Source organism: Oculina patagonica, chromosome 12 (genome assembly GCF_052425735.1).
Source record: "Oculina patagonica isolate OP01 chromosome 12, crgOcupat, whole genome shotgun sequence".
Lineage (NCBI taxonomy): Eukaryota > Metazoa > Cnidaria > Anthozoa > Scleractinia > Oculinidae > Oculina > Oculina patagonica.
Window position 1 is genome coordinate 33,444,430 of NC_135769.1, and position 17,945 is coordinate 33,462,374.

Genomic DNA, 17,945 nt, shown 5'->3' on the forward strand with positions numbered 1-17,945 from the left:
ATTGATTGCAAAGCAGTTTGATGGGCAAAATATTATTGGGGTGGGATGCTCATCAGAACTTTTAAATAAACTGCCCTAAAGGAGACCTGGAAAGGACTCCAATATGAACGGATGGGGATGCTAGTCCTCTCTCTTTATAGGGGTGCAAGTAATGGATTTTGGTCTCTCTCAGAGTGTTGGGGACAGGTGCACGTGAAAAATTGGAAACACCAACTTCGGTGTGAAAAATAGTATCTAAACAAGAACTGCAAGCAGTTTATAATCGTGCGGGTAATTTTTGACCACCCGACCTCTTTCAGTGCTTTGGCTTAAAGGCACGGCACCGCACAGTAAAATCTTTAGAAAAGCAGTCACTTGAGAAACACACAAGTCGTGTTTGCGTTAGTCACGGAGTGAACGTGACATGAATTTCCTTTACCACGTCATAGCCACATGCCTAGCCGGAAAAATGCCTGCTTACGCATGCAAATATTTATTTTGTTCCGAATGTTCAATAAAATAAACCCAAACCAGTTCATTTAAAAGAAAGCCAAATCACGCCAAAATAAAGAGTAGACTAAGGCCATCCCATTGTGTTTCTCCGTTTAGCGTCTTCCGACAAGCTTTTGGTAATTCCCCTGGCGCGATGACGTGTATCCCGTGCTTTGGCACATTCTTGCTGAGCTTGCAACTTACGTTTCGATAACGTTTCGATTCTCAAAATACCGTCAACTCAAAACAAAAATTGGGCTATCCAGAAAATAAGTCGTCGTTTTGCATACGCTTGAGTAACACAACAATAAATATTTCACACAAACAGAGCGCAGAGTATTCAAACAGAAAATAGGTGAGATTTATAGCTATAAGCGAGAGATCGCGTGACAGGGGTCTGACGTAGTGGTAGTTTCAAATAGCTTGGACATGTCCAAGCGGTCTTGGTTTTCGCTATGTGATTATATTCAGCCTTCTCTTCTTGTAAAATATTCTTTTAAAATTATACATTTCAGAGAGCAGAGTGTTCGTGTTAAACGCTAGTGATCGGCTGATTGCTATTAAATATTAAATCTTGCGTGACCGTGACACAAGAGCCGGCTGGGCCGCGTGGGTCTGGATCGATTTACCGACAAAAAAAAAAAAAAAAATTCCGTGCAGATTATGAATCGGGCCCAGGCCCCGCCCGATTAAAAAGCTTTAGCGACCTCCAGATGAATCTGCTTCTAACCCTGGTCTCCATGAGGGAGCCCATCCTCCCAGAAGAAGACATGGATATTTTTCTGATCTCTCAGAAGATACCATTCTAAAACACACACAATAAGAAAGTGACTTGAATGGTAATAAAGAAATGCCAGATCTATCAGCGTTTTATCGCCGAGAGGACAAGCACCCCCGTCCCTTTTTAGTGTTTCCCCCCCCCTCCCCCCTGGACGCGCCGTCTCCAAAAAAGGATCTGGAGCCGGCGCGAAACTAGCCGGTGAAGTCTGGGGTGGAAGCCATAAAACGTGAGCCCGCTGGTCAGCCCGCTGTCAAGCCTATTCCGCGCATTGATAGCTCGCATTGATACTTTTCCATACGATCGAAAGGTAGGCTCAGGAATTCGAATTTTTCGGTGTGTATTTATATAATAATTTTGAGGTTCCTGAATTTGTGTTGATTGAGGCTTAGTAATTACAGGTCATTACAACTCACGCAGGCATGCAAAGAGGTGTTAAAGTTTGGCTCGCGCGCCGGAAGTGCGCACCTTCCACTACGCTGCTGCACTACGCTAAACGATTCGAGAAATTTGTTCATTTTTGATCGCATACAGTATCATTTGATAAAAGTAAACATTTAGTAATTTTGCATTATAAAATTTTGACTATAGTCTTATCTGTAACGCAGCCATCACTCAGCATCACTTCATGCCCCAGCGGCTTCTGACTATCAAGTCAATTCGCCTTGCTGACAGATCCTGGCAGAGTAATATGCAGTCTTTATTGTATCTTGCTCATGTTCCACATGACAAAAGAGCCATCGTGGCCTTTTCAGCCTTCTCCTTTGGACCATGAGCGACCATGAGACGGTCGGCTAGCCGAGAGAAGACGACATTCCAGAAGAGAGAGATTTGGGGCCCAGTCAAATTTTCCCAGACTGCATTTCAAGTTCATCATAAACATTGCGTTGCGTCATTTATTAATATGCTGAGAAAAAAGTTTCTTTTGAAAAACACTGCACAAAGGATCGCAGAGCAGGCTTGCTTTCTTGTACGTAGAAGGAAAAATGTAAGCTTCCGTTTATATGGAGACATGTTTGAGGTTTCCAAGCGTTTAGAACAAGCCAATCAAGCTGCAAATCCACAAGAACATTTAGAAGAGGAGCACGTGAAAGCTGGCCGCAACGCAGAACTTTCATTCGCGTCTTCGTTGCGTTTAAAAAGTGGACTTGACAGTTCATCTGTGTTTTGCTGCCTGAGGATTCCTGACAGATATCAAGCCAGGAAACGAGAAATTGATGTAGTGGTACTCACTGCTGATGGAATCTTTTGTATCGAGGTCAAATGCTGGTCAGGTACAGTAACAAGAAGTGAGGACGGCTCAAAATGGATCCAAACAAGAACCAAACAGATCTCCACCAACTCTTTCGCCACTAACCACATTGAACACGACAATAGCGTAACAGACACTGAGTACAAGGCCTGCCTGCTCAGAGACTATCTGGGTAGAAATGAAGTTTACGTTGCTGAGAATTTGTTTCACAGTCGAGTTGTCTTCTGCAACTCTAACGTGGAGCTGGATGAAAAGATATCAAATAATTCCGCGGTAATTAAACCGAGTGACCATGACAAATTCATTCAAAGCTTTACTCGTGGCTTCTTGCAGAGTTTACCAGAGGCAGTCGTGCCATCATGGGTTTCTGGAAAACTGTCCTATTCACAGTTGAACCAAATCAAAACCATTCTTTCTTCAACTGGCACTTGGGATGTGATTCATTTGAACGGTGGAAGACAACTCTATGGAGATTTCAGGGAATGCGCAGGGGTTTCTCTCGACCGACAGAAGTGTGAAGCAATGGTATTTTCGCATCAGAGAAGTCGCAGTGTGGGTATGGCATGGGCATTGCTCGGCTACAGTCCGCAGGTCTCTGTATCCTTGCTAGAGCGAGGTGGAACCGGCTGGTTATGGAACTCTTACTGCGCTTCCATGAAAATACCATACAACACTGATGTTGTTTTCCGTATTTGTGGCGAAGAAGTGGACTCGAAGATTCCAGCTAACGATATCGAACGGATTTCTATCAGCATCTGACAATCTACAGTACTTAGTGTTGTTAAGGAAGTGGTTAGGAAGAAATCTGCCACAAACTTCTGACAAATCAAAATTTCTTGCGTGACAAGCTACACGGAATCCCAAGCTGGAAGAGTGATAGTTACTATTGGTAGCGTCTGATGAGTGCGTTATTTATTCTGCACCTGCTAGCGTAAAAAACTGTTTTTTTTTTAATATCATAAAGCAATCAAATACATCAAAAACCTTGCTTACTGAATACGCTTTTGGTGTTATTATTTTAGTTAAATAATAGGTTAGTGAAAAGCACCCTGCCATAGCACATAAATGACATAAATATGAAGATCAATGTTGGAAATTCTGTTTTGCTGGGATTCCCTTTTCATAACACAGCAGGTCTTGCATACCTGTTTATTTCATTTTTTGTGGGGGGTTCCAGTAACCACTTTTCACGTTGTTGACAAAGTAATGTATAAATTTAATAGCTTCCCCACATCAATTCGGCTTGGCTGGAGTGTATAATTATAGAACTTTGTACTCAACAGTGTAGTGTTTTGTGTGTCAAATAGGGTTGGATTCACAACACTGCCCTCAGCAAAGACCAGTGAAGGCCCTCATGGTAAAATACTACAAACCACATGATTGACACTTGCAATTTGCCAAAAAAAATTCCAACAAAAACATTGTTGCTATTCCAGCTATCAAGGCTTATAGCTACTTGGCAAATCACAAGGCTTAATTTAGAATAATTCCCTTGCACAATATAAAGTGTTTCACTTTGTTACTAGTAACTCCACTTACAATGGAAAATGTTGTTTACATTTTTCCAGAAATAAATATGAGTGACAACCAGGAAAAAGGTACAAACTGCAGGATACTATATAGTGAAAAAATGAAAAGAAACACAAGCACACAGGTGATGGGGAATTGAAGAATTTATCACTAAAAGAAATTGTCTGAATAATTATAATATTTCATAAAGAATGTCAAATAAAAATGTTCCAAACACCACATGAAACATGGGAACCTGTGAAGAGAATCTATTTTAAGATCAGCCAAACTTAAGATAAGCTTTCACTGGTAAAATATTTTAAAAATTATTAGCTTTCGACAGCCAGACTGCTGTCTTCGACGGATAAAAATGAAGTGGGCGGCTTGACATCACTTCATTTTTATCAGTCGAAGACAGCAGTCTGGCTGTCGAAAGCTAATAATTTTTAAAATATTTTACCAGTGAACGCTTTTTATCTTCTTACAATGAATCCTGGTATTGGATCTTCAATATTTTTAAGATAAGCTGTTTCAACATTTGGTTTATTTTCATTTATTTCTAAATATTTACAGAGCTCTAAAAGAATAAAATCACATGGCATAGAATATGTACACAACCTTGCTTAAAAAAAATCACTGTTTTAGCAGGAAATCACAATAATACTTGTGTCAATCTGTTTGTTATGAACTGAACTCTTATAAAATTAACACAATTCCAAGACAACAATGTTTTAAACCCTATTAGTATATGGTAAAACAGTGGATAGCGTTTTTGGCTACTCAAACTCCGAATATCCTTTGCTATTCACCCCCAAGCAATGTGCGGGGGAAAATTGTCATCTTTGACAAGAATAAACTGGTCAAAAATCATTCTTTCAGGCTATATAATCTTGCTGTTTTATTTAGTATATACGAAATTAACTGTAGATGGCTGGTGGTGAATATTTACATTGCTGCTTGGCGGCTTGGTAAATATCCACCACAAGCCACCTCCACTGAGGTGAATAGTTGTTAATTATAGCTAAACACCATTTCCATAAACTGGCCAGGAGTACCTACAATACTTCATTCAGGAAACTGGTAACAGTTCTTCAGATAGTATTAATAGATTTTAAGATAAAACTGTGGTCTTTAAAGTATTTGAAAACAAACTTTGTGTGACTAATACATTTTGTTCTTGCTAATAATAGTTTTGATAATATTATGCCAAGAAGTTAAACTTAATTGAAATGATTAAATTGCAGTATTTGTGAAAGAAAGAAATAAAATAAAAGTTAACAAAATTAACTCACACTCACTGCTATATGATTGCCTGGACAGTGTTTTAGGTTCTATTTCCTGGAAGAACAATCTTGTTCAAAGAATTGCTTCCTACTGGACAGGTGTAAATATTGATTCCAGATGCTTATGATGAACAGAAATAAATGGGAAATCATAAATTTTTGCAGACTCAAAATTAAGAAAGCTAAAAATGAAAACTAAAAAGCTAAAAAAAATTAATTGTCAGATAAGAATGTAAATTAAAATTGTCTCTGTGTGCGCAGTTGAAACTTCATCCTGACCTGTCTCCAAATCCACAAAAAGAAGTCTCTTGCTGGAGTACTGTCACGTTCATCTTCAGCCAGGCCAAGTTTAAAGCGATGCCAGGCAGAGTATGGTGCCAAAACCAACATCCAGTAAAATGCAATGTCGCTAAATAAAGAAGGCAAAAATTGCCAAAGGACAAGATGAAAGAAGGCATTGACCAGTGCTGTTGTTGGTATCGTGATGGATAAAGCTGGTAATTGCCTGTGTAAATAAAGATTAAAAATGTATTAATTTTTACAAATAATCACTGTAACGTTTTGCTCCTTAGGATGATGGACGGAATTGTTAATTTGCTGCCATTATTTGAGTCATCATGCAATCCTCGTTCCAGTGCAAGGACTCACATCCCCACCCCCCACCAAAAAATATTTTGCCAAAAACTCCTCAGGTCACAAAGAAAGGCCTTCAGATCTCCCTGTCACTACACAACTATCCCCTTAAGCTGCAATCTCTTTTTTTATTGCAGACTTTTAACTGCAGCTCCTCTGACATCTGACAGCCCAAAATGGACAGTTGTGATTCAAAGGAAGGCTGCTAAATTTTGTTGTGTAAATTGTTTTGGCTTTAGGACTGAACTGTTGGCAAAGTAGCAATGTTATACTATCCACTCAGAGTAAGTTTTGAAATAGGAAATGTTATAGCTATGTAAACAAACACTGCCACAATAATAAATGTAAAGTTCACTTCAGATTCTCATTTTGATTTTTTTTCGTATATTGAACTGGTCTTCTGACCAAAATGAAAGCAGGATAAATTTTCCATGTAGATTACTCCAATGAAAACAATTAGGTAAACTTGTAAGGAACATAAAAAAGTCTGCACTCAAGCTTAGTGGCCCATCAGGCCTGCACTAACCTGCAGCTGTTTCTGTAACTTAAAGTGACTAGGGGTATTTTCTGATCCCCCTTAATGGGATGCTAGTCAACTGCAAGGTTACCCCCACCTAGCATTTAGTATTGGGTAGAGAGAGGAACTGTGAGATTTAAGTGTCTTGCCTATTATTACCGGTAAGTGTCTTGCCTTGCCTAAAAATTGACCCCATGCCCAGCCAGTATAATAATAATAATAAATAATAAAACCTTTATTTGAGTGTCAAAACTGAAATACCGGTAGCAGTAATAAAACCACTACATTGGGACACTTTAAAGTAAAAGAAAAATAACAAATGCTAAAATCGTTAAAAATTGGTTAACTTATTTACAATATATATACTTTCTATTTAACACATTAAAACTCACCTCCAGCCTCCCATTATTAAAAGCCACTTTAGCTTGGAACACTCAACCAGGGTCATAAGAATGCAGTAGATAAGAACAATGCTTCCCACCCAGAAATTAAGAAACAGCCACTTCATTGTGAACTTTCCAATCAAGTAATACGGCACCAAAAGGAGACGTAAAACAAATCGTAAATACTCCTCTGATGGAAGGATAACCTATCAAAGATGTATAGCTTATTAAGTCAATTAAATAACAGTTTTTACTCACCAGAAAGAAAGCACCTTTTGCAACTTAACTATCTATTAATTAGTCAGTCAATCAGTCAATCAATCAATCAAAAACTCTCTCTGAGTATTGAACTTGAAATTTAAAAAAGATTTCAATACTGTAAATACCCGGTATCTCTGAAGAAATTTTAAAATAATTTACCAGTACTAGTATTCAAATAAAATGAATTGAACACTTCTACTAAATAAAAGAAAACAAACTTATTCTTACTCTCAATAAAAACATTTAAACATAATTATATAAAAATATATATACCTAATAAAAATTGCAATGTGCAATTTGTTAAAAAGTTTCTTGTTTCAACTATAACAGCATTGTTGATGCTTTGTTGAGTTTATATAAAACAAAACTACATGTACCAGTAAAACGGTAGCTGTAGAAAAAGTGCATAATTAACTGCTCTGGCTTACATGTAGTTCTCACCTCATACAGACTTTCTTCAATTTCAGTTTCACTTGTGTGGTATAAAAGAGGCTCAAAAACCTCTTGGCGATACACAAAGAATGCAAATACAACTGTTAGCCTTGGATACTCGCGTAAGCCCCACAAAAGAAGAATTGCACGAACAGGATGAGCTACCTAGAATTTAACAAAGAAGAATATAGCCAGCAGCAAAAACATGATAATTGTATACCAACTTAAGGTAATCCTCTAGAAAAACAGCCCTAGGAGCTCAAGAAGGGTCCACTCAGGAGAGGCGTCTAGAGTGCTTGTGTTTAGCCAGCCTATGCATGAGCTTGTTGTTTTGCAGCCCCCCCCCCCCCCCCCCCCCCCCCCTAACCAAAGACAACTCCATGAGATACATGTTAAATCCAACATAGCTAAATTATTATTATTATCATTAATTATTGTTCTGAACTTGGCACTACAAATGTTAAATATACATGCTTACCTTATACTCCCAGAGATCTGAAGGAGGTTTAACTCCCAGGGTTTTTAACGTTTCAAGTTCTTTGAGAAGTGCCCGTCTGTGATAGGAAACATCAATGCTAAGGGGAGGAGTCTCCAAGTCGTATTCTGAGAGTGACAGCAAGAGGTTTCCATCAATTCCTGCAGCTTGGAATCTGTCCTCATATCCTTGAGTCCAGTCCCCCAGACCTCCCAGCCACTTGACCACATCCTGTGTACTCCATCTCAGCACTGACTTTCTGACAAGTGGATCTTTATGGCCCATTAACAGACTCAGAACTTGATAAGTGAACTATGAATTATGATGGAATTAATAAAATTATGTATCTAACTGGATTTGTAAAAACGTAGTCAACGAAAAAGAGACCTGAGTGTTTTTGACCACGTTCATTGCACTGCGATATGGCTAAAAACATGCCCAGAAAGAAACAAGCAAAAACGTCGAAAAAAAAATGAACAACAGCGCTGAAAGGTAGAGAAAAAAAAAACGTGTTTACGGCGATTTGTGCTTAAAACAGTGAAAATTTCCTTAACCTGGTTTTAATAAATCCGGTCAGATATTATTTTGTTGATTGAATGCCATTTAATGTTTAGTAGAAAGGGAAATGGGGAATTTTCTTGGCTAAAGTTTTGATACACAGACTTTATTAAACTAAACATGGTTCATGCAAAGACTTTTTTTAAAATTCATAAGGTGAATTTGAAGCAGTTTACAAGAGTCTCAACTGTAAATTAAACCTAGCATTATAAAACACTCACCATGGCAATCCCCAGAATAGACAGCACAATAAAAACAATCTTTGAAAAGCTAAAGTGTACATGTTGAGGTTGGCCAAACTGAACGTCATGACTGCGGGATGATCGCTGAGTAGGTGTTATATCCAGTGCATCAAACTTGGACATAACTATTCTGTAATCTTGTGATTTCTCCTGGTAACGTTGTCGTTCTGCTACTTCCTTTGGAAACAATATTTTGATGGTTTTTCTATATCATAAGGAAACAATACTAGATGTAAATGTTGTGGTGTGAAAAATTGTCAAGCAAAGATAAATTTGTAACATGGGGACACACATAATACATGTACTTGCAAGCCACCAGAAAAAAAAGTGAAAAAAATTTAACCAACTTAGTTCATAAGCTATATACACTGTACAATGTTTCTGTAATGCATACTCTAATTACTGGTACTTGTTTTTTTATGCTCTGTGAGAATGATTTATTTGGTGGTTTAGTTTATAATATGATTGGATATACTGTAAGTTGCTATGTGGGTTATTATGTTGTACTGTCAATAAAGATACTCCATTAAAAAAAAATAAATGTCACATATTTAACAATTATTGAATGAGGCTGAGTACGATGTGAAGAATTGTGCAGATCAAGGAGGATCTTCTAATAACTTGAAAATATTCCTCTTTGCAATGCTCAATCCTTTTTTCAAGCTTGCAGACCATGGTTTCATGGCATCAATCATCCAATTTTTTTCTTTTATTGGACGATTGACATCATTCCTCCATATTGGGAAAATAATTTGTGTTTTTGGGGGGGTGGGGGGGGCATAATTAGTACATCAATCATCCAATTATAGAAATGACTTCCAAATTTGGTCTGTGCTAGCCAGTTAGCTGGAATTAGCCGGGGGTTGAAAGCCAATCAGAAACAGAAAAGTATTTTGAATGAATAATAACATACCAGTATATTAATATAAGCATGCATTCATTCTCTGACCTTAATACAATGTTGACTTTTGGGAAACCTGACCAAGACTGTCGGCACTCTGGACATGTGCAATGTCTTGATGCATGCCACCACTGAGCCAAACAAAAACGACAAAAGCTATGTCCACAGTTGAGTGTGGTGGGTTCTACCATTAACTCAAAACAGCAGCTACACTGTAAGTCTTGCTCTGACAGATTGTCATCTTCTTTGTATGCCATAATCTTTTAAAAAAATCTGGGAATGTAATGAGTACTAAATCTGAGCATATACACATTGTTGGGTTGTAAAAGCATTAAATATGCCTGAAATAATGGTTTAATGTTTTCCACTCAGTAATCAGTGTTTCTCCTTATACCCTCATTCAAAGAAATGTAAACTCGTAGCTTGGTTGGACACTTTCAATGTTTAAAATGAGGCAGCCATAAGAAGATAAAAATGAAATTAAAACTTTCACCCCCTGGTTATTTGAGCCTTATCAAAAAGAGGGTGTAATAACATTTTCAAACTCCAAGAAGAGACTTAAAAACATAATGCGCAACAGAATGTCTGATGAATTTCCAGATGAATTTCCAGATTATTTCCAGTTTGGAAATAATTATGCTAGTAAAAAAGTGAAAAAGTTAGAGAATTGGCTGCCTGGAATAACCATAGGGGCCTGCGGAGCCAGACAGCCAGTTGACAATGGTCGTGCCTGAGCATTTCATGAGTCAAATGTTTGGGTTATTCCTCGCGAAGCGAGGCCGAAGGCCGAGCGTAGCGGGGTGTATAATTTTGTCCCTCAAAGGGCTCAGGCGGGATGAAATCTCGTGTGGAGTTTTCGGTCATATATATTTATTTATTTGTGAGCTTGGTGTGTGGCGGAAATGACGTCACACGACCGCCGCGCGCTGGTGGCCTAATGGTAAGGCGTCGAACTTGAAATCAGATCTTCGGGACTGAGGGCGCGGGTTCGAATCCGGCTAGGGTTTTTTTTCCTTATTTTTTTGGTGGGTTCGAATCCTGAGCCTTTCATTTTTATCGTTTTTCTTTTCGGATTAAAATAACACTGATTTCCACATAATACTCCCTCAACGCCTATTCAGGCTATAAACCTTTTATCGCCATCAGGGGCGCGCGGGCGGAGGGTTCGAATCCTCCTGCCGTTCGTTCTTCTTTTTTTTTTAATGCCCTCAAATAAATGTCCAAAATGCGACTATCCAATAATTTGTCGATGATTTTGAAAATAGCCTGCGCTTCCCAACGCTTTATACCTCTTTACGAACCTGAAAGAGCCGCCATCTTCAAAGCGGAGTAGACCCTGGGAACGAGGGTGTCGCGGCCATGCCCGTTACTAATTTTTAACAAATATATCTTCCTGCCTACTGTGGAAAATTGAATATGTACAATGTTCAACTTCAAATAATCCACTCCTTATTTATAACACCACCCCCCCCCCCTCCCGCCTCCCCAACCCAGAGCTTCGCGAGGCCCTGCGAGTCACGTATTACTAGTAATTATGTATATAAAGGGGAAGGGTGAGATGGTGATGTTGAAGTGTACTTGATCCATACATTATTTGTCAGCGTTTTTAGGTTTACAGTATACAGGGTGATTTTAAATAGGGTGTACAGTATTTTTAAAATTTGTGTAAATAATTTGTTCAAAAATTCCTTAATTTTTCTTGATAAACAGAGCTCTAGATGTTTTGGGAAAAACCCTTCATCAGTTTCAAATGAGCCGTTTATAAAATGTGTGTTAAATAAAGCATATTTTGAAAAAATTATTTACACCAATTTTAAAGCCAAAGTGCTACACAGCAACACTTAATTTATCTTTTAAATATACAATATTGTATGTTTAAATTTGTATTTCAATGGGTATAAAGTACACTGTTAAAGTTCACAAAACTCCTCTAGAGATATTTTCCCTCAGTGGCCCTCAAATTAAGCTTAATTAAAATGCTACAAAAAGCCCAACTTACAGTTAGGTAGCCCTTGAACTAAACAAACTTCAATATAACAGATCAGTAGATGTACATGTGTATGAAATATCTGATGAGATCATAAACTAAAATAAGCAAAATAATATCTAATTTTTGAAATATTAATCGATTGCGTCCCTGTCATTAAATACACTGTGTTGTGTTTCTCAATCCTGCTCTGCAACAAACAAAGTGAAACCTAATAAAAATTCCCACAGCTCACCTTGGCCGAGTTTACCTCTCATGTAGAATGTAGACGCCGTGCACTCAAGAAAATTTAACCATACGAATTGTAACCCTTTTAAACATATTGCAGCACAATAATTCTTACGTTGTAACTTTCCATCGGTTTTGATAAGCTTATTAATGATGTCTAGCTGCGACTCCTTCGACTCCAGTTCGATGATGTTGAGCCTGCGATCCGCTTTAGAGGGTATGTGGTGTATGAGGACACCAAGAATCTTACGCCTACATTCCTGGATCGATACTGGAGCAAGGAGCACAGAAATGATGTTTTGCACTTCAAGAGTACTGAAAAGGTTTGTCAATGGATTTCAATAGATTAAAACCTCCTCTTTCACGCTAGGTAGTCTGTGGTTTCAAATTGTGATATACGTTTTGAGTTATAGCCATGTTTTTGGTTGTTAGTAATCAGAGTAACGGCAGAACGAGATTATTTTTCTGTTTCTTGTTTTTGTTTTTGTTTTTAACAAGAAACCAACCAACAAACAGTAAATATATCTCACAAAATAAAGGGCATGTACAGTAGAAGCTCTCTTAACGGACACTCTCATAAGCGGACATCTCTACTTACGGCCGCCTTGTTTCCCGGGCTTGTTTGAAACCCCGTTTTAACTCCCATACAAACTCTGTATTTTTACATTCTCGTAAGCGGACATTCCCGAAAGCGACCGCGGACACTTTCAGAGATTACTACTAAGACTTTTTCTTTGTTTTTAAGCTACCATAAGCGGACATCCCAAGGAAATCTTATTAACAACCTCTGTATCTTGTTTTCATCAATCAACTCACATCGCCGTTCGTCGCAATGATTTTACAGTAATTACAGTACTGTACCATATTTCAGTGTTTATTTTGTCGTCATCCACGTCTGGTTACATTTGGATACACTACACGCATAACAGCATTATGGTAATCCCGTAAGCGGCCATCTATCCCCTAGCAAGGGGGGATAAAGGGGTGGGGGGTGGATAGGGTGGATATCCACCCCCCATTTTTCAGTAAAAAAATCTAAATGTCACTTTATTTAAAATAGAAAATAAATAAAGAAAGAAAAATTTGCTCTCGCTCATGTCTGGTTGTTGTTACGCCACGTTTCGCCGTCTGCCGCGGCCCCCCCCCCCCCCCCCCCCCCCCTTTTGAAATCCTGGATCCGCCCGTGCCTAGGCCTCTAGTGGCCGCTTACGAGAACTATTCTCGTATTAAAGCGGCCAGCTCCAGTTGCGAACACTATTTTCGCGTCCCTAGGGTGTCCGCTTACGAGAGCTTCGACTGTATATCTTTTTTTATGCTTCGAGGTCGATCCAGAGCCAGGATGTCAAGTTTATTTCGAGTGGGGATTTCAAGGAGGAGCGCGACTGCCCTTCGGACTTGCTCGCCCCAATCGAGACACTGGAATTCTGGAAACTACAAAGTTCAAGTAAGTCAACAAAGCCGTTGACAAAAAAAATAGAAGGGCCTGAAAAGTTACTGATTTCGTAAGACAAAAAAAAAAACAGAAATGAAAAGCCCACAACAAGGGGTATTTTTCAGTTGGTCACCCAGCCAAGTGCTAACCCCGCCCAACAGGGCTTAACTTCGGATCGGACAAGAACCGTTGCTTTCCATGTGGTATCAGAAAGAGCGCGTAAATCAGCTCATAAAAGTTAAGTCGAGTTTTAGCAGGAAAGTGCAAAATTGTCTAAAAGATCCATTTAAACTAGGTATTCCTTTTTTCTCTATTTGCAAGACTCTTATAACCCTTTGTCTCGTCTGAAACTGATACCACAAGGAAAACATTCGTTTTCGTCCAATCGCCGAAGTTAAGCCCTGTTGTTCGGGGTTAGTACTTGGATGGGTGACCAACTAAATATACCCCTTATTGCGGGCATTTCATTTTCTTTCTCTCTTTTTCTTATGAAATCGGCAATTTTTCAGGCCCTTGTATTTTTTTCCAACGGCTTCGTTGACTTGATTCGATTTTGTACGTTTCATTGTCTCGATTGGGGCGAGAAAGCTCGAAGGGCAGTCGCGCTTTTTGAAATCCTCACTCGAAATTAACTCGAAATCCTGGCTCTAGATCGACCTCGAAAAAAAGAAGATATACATGCCCTTTATTTTGTGACATATATTTACTGTTTGTTTGTTGGTTTGTTTGTTGAAAAAAAAAAAGAAAAAATCTCGTTCCGCCGCGGTTCTCGTTCCGCCGTTACGCCGTTCCGCGTTCCGCCGCTGATTACTAACAACCATGCATGCCCTTTATTTTGTGACATATATTTACTGTTTGTTTGTTGGTTTGTTTGTTGAAAAAAAAAAAGAAGAAAAAATCTCGTTCCGCCGTTTCTTGTTCCGCCGCGCTGTTCCGCGTTCCGTCGTTACGCAGGTCTCACATGAGAACGAGGCTGAAATTGCCACTCAATTTGTTCATATGAACTTACCGTATTTATTCGATTAAGCGCCCAACCTCGAATAAGCGCCCACCTCGAATAAGCGCCCACCCTGTAGGTAGGAAAAGTTAATAAGCGCCCAGCCTCGAATAAGCGCCCACCCCCAAAGAGGAATTTTGATTATTGTTGAAGTTGAGATTAAAATTGACTTAGAGACGATCCCGAAGACCGAGTTTTTTAAGTTTTTTACTGAAACTTTCTATAAACTTTTTAAATTCAGCTTTCGTACACCTTCACGTTTAGTTACTATACATTGTTTTCTTGCAAAATAAACGTACTACTTGCTACAAATGGCGAAAATTTAATAAGCGCCCAGCCTCGAATAAGCGCCCACCTCGAATAAGCGCCCACCCTCGAGGTCCAAAAATTTAATAAGCGCCCAGGGCGCTTAATCGAATAAATACGGTATTTAATAAGAAAATAAATTTTATCCAGATAACTGATAGGACTGTATGAAAGTCGATTTTCCAAGAAAAGTATAGTTTTGCGTTGATCTTTCCGTGGGGTTCGGCAAAATTGAAATGTCCCACAGTGAAAAAGAACCCGATTTTGTTTGAGTAGGTGTGACTAGCCAGTCGTACTTCTGGTCGGGTTTGACGGTCTTGGCCTGAAGATAAAGTGATGAACGTTGGCATGCGACTTCTCATATCCGTTCCCTAAGTTCTGAAGGTCTAGGTTTGTCTTGATCTTATCTTGGGGTTCGGCAAAATTGAAATGTCCCACAGCGAAAACTGCGTAAAACGAACCCGATTTTGTTTGAGTAGGTGTGACTAGCTACAGTTAACTCTCGTTATAGCGGACACGCGTGTCCGTTATAGCAAGAGTCCGTAATAGCGGGAGTCATTTCTAGTAAAACCTCTTACGCCGGGGATCTGGATTTTGTCCGTAATAGCGAGTGTCCGCAATAGCGGGGTGTCCGCAAGGCGAGAGTTGACTGTAGCCGTACTTCTGGTCGGGTTTGACGGCCTTTGCTTCGAGATAAAGTGATGAAACTTGGCATGCGGCTTCCCATTCCCTAAGTTTTGAAAGCCTAGGCATGTATTCCCCAAGCAACGCCTAACCTAAAGAAAATTACCCGATACACTAGCCATTTTAGGAGCAGCCGATAGTAACACTGATTAAAATATTTTTTAAGAGGAGCCGACCCTTCAAGAGGTCGTAGCCCGAAATGATGTGGAGATTACGAATTGCTGATAAATAGATTTTGATAGTGCTATGGCGGACCGTGCGAGCCAGGTGAGAAGCAAAATAAATGAGATTTCCCTCCGATGCCGGTATAATGTCGTCTGTTGGTGACGTTAGCCTATTCATTAAGCAGAACTGAATAAAACATTTTTTCCCAGAGCTATAAGTGCGGTTGGTGTTCGACGATAAGGCCCAGTTGGCATACTTAAGTGTCATTGTCAGAGAAAGTGTTCCAGACCTTGGAAGTCGGGGTCAACCGATTTTCCTGAAACTTACTGCAGATGTTGGCCTTGATGAGATATTCCAAAAGCCATTTGGGTTTGGTTTTCTAACTTTTTCCTTCAAAGTTCCAGGGGTGGTCCCATATTGAGCCCTAATAACTGATTTATTGCTTTTGTGGACAGTGCACAAGAAAAGGGGTACACTTCATACAAGATGCTATCAAAGGATTGCTGTCGGAGCAAGCTAATGCACTTAAGATGACGTATGGTGTTGAGTTTATTGTCAACTGTTCTGGGTTGGGCTCCATAGAGTTAGCAGGAGATCAAGGAATGTACCCTGTAAGAGGTTTGTAATATACTTTTCACCAGCACTTTTTGTGCTTTAGTCGTTTTCCACGTGAAGTATAAATTCATCTGCCATTGGTCTTGTTGTAATTGATTTTGATTAATTTTTCACTGACGTGCAAATTCCACACTCAAGGCTGCTCTTGCCAAGTTAATTACATGATAGAGCAGTTTTCAATTGAGTGTCGTAAAACCAAAACCAAAACCAAAGTAATTACTCTAACCAATCACAAACGACACAAACAATCCAGTGAACCAATCAAAGTTCGAAGCAAATACATGTAGCTGGCACGAATCGCGGGAAAACGTGCGCGAGCGAGTCGCGATTGGTTTTGGTTTTACTCCTGATTTGCCGAGAAAGTAGCGCGAAATTTTTAAACCAATCACTAAGCGTAGTGAATGCAAAACCAAAGCAAACGCAAAGTACTTTCGACACTCAAGTGGAAACCGCTCTACCATTAAGCCCTACAAAGTCATACCTTACTGGGTTCTTACATTTTTCCCGCCATAATATTGATGGGGGGGGGGGGGGGGGGGGGGGAGAGGGGTACAAAGAGTTTTACACTGGTAAGCTCTGCCGGAGTTCCAAACCCTTAGCCTTTCATGTACCTGAAAAGGCAACCCGTTTATATTCCTTCTATAGAAAATGGCACCCTTTTCACATACCCACAGAAGGGTCACTGCATTTTTTTAATGTTTCACTTAATTACCCCTTCGGACAGAGCCTCCCCATAGAGTATAGTATTATTATGGGAATACCCCCCGGGCCGTTATAGTACCTGTAATCTTTTTCATTCTGTTGAAAGGTTCTCTCCTGATGGTACAAAACGATGGCATTCTGTTTCCTAAGATTGACTTTTGTGTTGAAGGGGATCATACTAGCTTTGGTCTTGATGAGAAAGGACAGGAGATTCATGGCATTACATATCTTTTCCCTAGAGGTACACATAGGATCCTGATTTGTTACAAACATGACTTCTTATTACAACAGGAATGGCACTTCTCCAGCGAAGTCTTCTTATACCTGCATACATTGGAAACATATTGAAACGTGTATTTTGTAGTAAAATGTGACGTTACCGATTTTAAAGGTTAAAACAGATCGGCCAACTACATAGAGCTTCACTAAGCAGCAACAGCAATAACAATGCAGCTCTATTTTAATACATATCATAATTTAAATTAAAAAAAAAAATCTATCTTAATTTGTTCCTGACATTTCCTCTTCATACATACAGGTGAAGACAGGTTGATGCTTGGTTCTTTTTATCAGCCAAATCGAGGCGACCTTAATCTAACTATTTCTGCTCCATATGTCCAGTCTATGCTGAGACAGTGCAAGGAACTCTGTCCACGCCTTAAAGTACTGAAAAACAGTGATGTCCAGGTCACTGTCGGCATTTGCCCTGCAAGGAAACATGGCATTCGAGTTGAGCAAGATCCTTATAAGCCAAGTATTTTTCACAACTATGGTCATTATAGATGGAAAATGACGTTATGTTGGGGCGCTGCAAGAGATATTACTAATCTCATCAACAATGCAGCGACCAGAATTACCGTATTTACTCGAATAAGCGCCGCCCCCGAATAAGCGCCGCATTTGGGACCAAAAAAGTTAATAAGCGCCGCCCCGAATAAGCGCCGCAGACCCGATGCGGCGCTTATTCAAGGAATTCCTGTTTAACTAAAACAGCACTATAAAGCAACTCTTAAGAAAACTTAGACATTTCTTTCCATCAAAAGCGATGTTTTGCAGTTCAGAGTGATTGTTTTACCGCTCGCCCATTAGTTTTTTCTATCCAGCATTCTAACAATGCGTGGTTTTGTAAATGTT

The 17,945-nt window shown here is 39.4% G+C and overlaps 3 protein-coding genes across 8 annotated transcripts; 2 read left to right on the top strand and 1 right to left on the bottom strand.

The window, feature by feature from the left end:
- Positions 1 to 1,536: 1,536 nt before the first annotated feature.
- On the top strand, positions 1,537 to 3,498 carry LOC144633722 (uncharacterized). Of its 2 annotated transcripts, none has more exons than XM_078492582.1 (2): positions 1,537 to 1,585; positions 1,858 to 3,498. In XM_078492582.1, the coding sequence occupies exon 2, from the start codon at positions 2,031 to 2,033 to the stop codon at positions 3,258 to 3,260; it is 1,230 nt and encodes a 409-aa protein (XP_078348708.1). In that variant the 5' UTR covers positions 1,537 to 1,585; positions 1,858 to 2,030; the 3' UTR covers positions 3,261 to 3,498. The 2 variants fall into 2 exon arrangements, with proteins under 2 accessions (XP_078348708.1, XP_078348709.1); XM_078492583.1 differs by having other exon boundaries at positions 1,538 to 1,559.
- Positions 3,499 to 4,547: 1,049 nt separating this feature from the next.
- LOC144633721 (bifunctional apoptosis regulator-like) lies at positions 4,548 to 12,099 on the bottom strand. Of its 5 annotated transcripts, none has more exons than XM_078492581.1 (7): positions 11,933 to 12,099; positions 9,744 to 9,968; positions 8,774 to 8,999; positions 7,998 to 8,306; positions 7,529 to 7,684; positions 6,836 to 7,032; positions 4,548 to 5,798 (listed from the first exon to the last, which is right to left on the bottom strand). In XM_078492581.1, exons 2-7 carry the CDS (start codon positions 9,950 to 9,952, stop codon positions 5,531 to 5,533), a joined length of 1,365 nt encoding a protein of 454 aa, XP_078348707.1. In that variant the 5' UTR covers positions 9,953 to 9,968; positions 11,933 to 12,099; the 3' UTR covers positions 4,548 to 5,530. The 5 variants fall into 5 exon arrangements, with proteins under 5 accessions (XP_078348707.1, XP_078348704.1, XP_078348703.1 ...); XM_078492578.1 differs by having other exon boundaries at positions 9,744 to 9,992; XM_078492577.1 differs by having other exon boundaries at positions 11,918 to 12,099.
- Positions 12,100 to 15,575: 3,476 nt separating this feature from the next.
- On the top strand, positions 15,576 to 17,702 carry LOC144633578 (D-aspartate oxidase-like). The gene is made up of 4 exons (XM_078492422.1): positions 15,576 to 15,596; positions 15,950 to 16,112; positions 16,918 to 17,052; positions 17,350 to 17,702. Exons 1-4 carry the CDS (start codon positions 15,576 to 15,578, stop codon positions 17,700 to 17,702), a joined length of 672 nt encoding a protein of 223 aa, XP_078348548.1.
- Positions 17,703 to 17,945: the final 243 nt, after the last annotated feature.

Bases quoted from the DNA above. Each gene is read 5' to 3' on its own strand.
- LOC144633722 (XM_078492582.1), top strand. From the start codon at position 2,031: ATGAGACGGTCGGCTAGCCGAGAGAAGACGACATTCCAGAAGAGAGAG.
- LOC144633721 (XM_078492581.1), bottom strand. From the start codon at position 9,952: ATGGCATACAAAGAAGATGACAATCTGTCAGAGCAAGACTTACAGTGT. The intron at 7,033-7,528 runs GTGAGAACTACA...CATCTTTGATAG, and splicing joins TTGAAGAAAGTCTGTATGAG to GTTATCCTTCCATCAGAGGA. The intron at 5,799-6,835 runs GTGAGTTTTAAT...TTATTTACACAG, and splicing joins TTAATAATGGGAGGCTGGAG to GCAATTACCAGCTTTATCCA.
- LOC144633578 (XM_078492422.1), top strand. From the start codon at position 15,576: ATGGCGGACCGTGCGAGCCAG. The intron at 15,597-15,949 runs GTGAGAAGCAAA...TTTTGTGGACAG, and splicing joins TGGCGGACCGTGCGAGCCAG to TGCACAAGAAAAGGGGTACA. The intron at 16,113-16,917 runs GTTTGTAATATA...TTCTGTTGAAAG, and splicing joins AGGAATGTACCCTGTAAGAG to GTTCTCTCCTGATGGTACAA.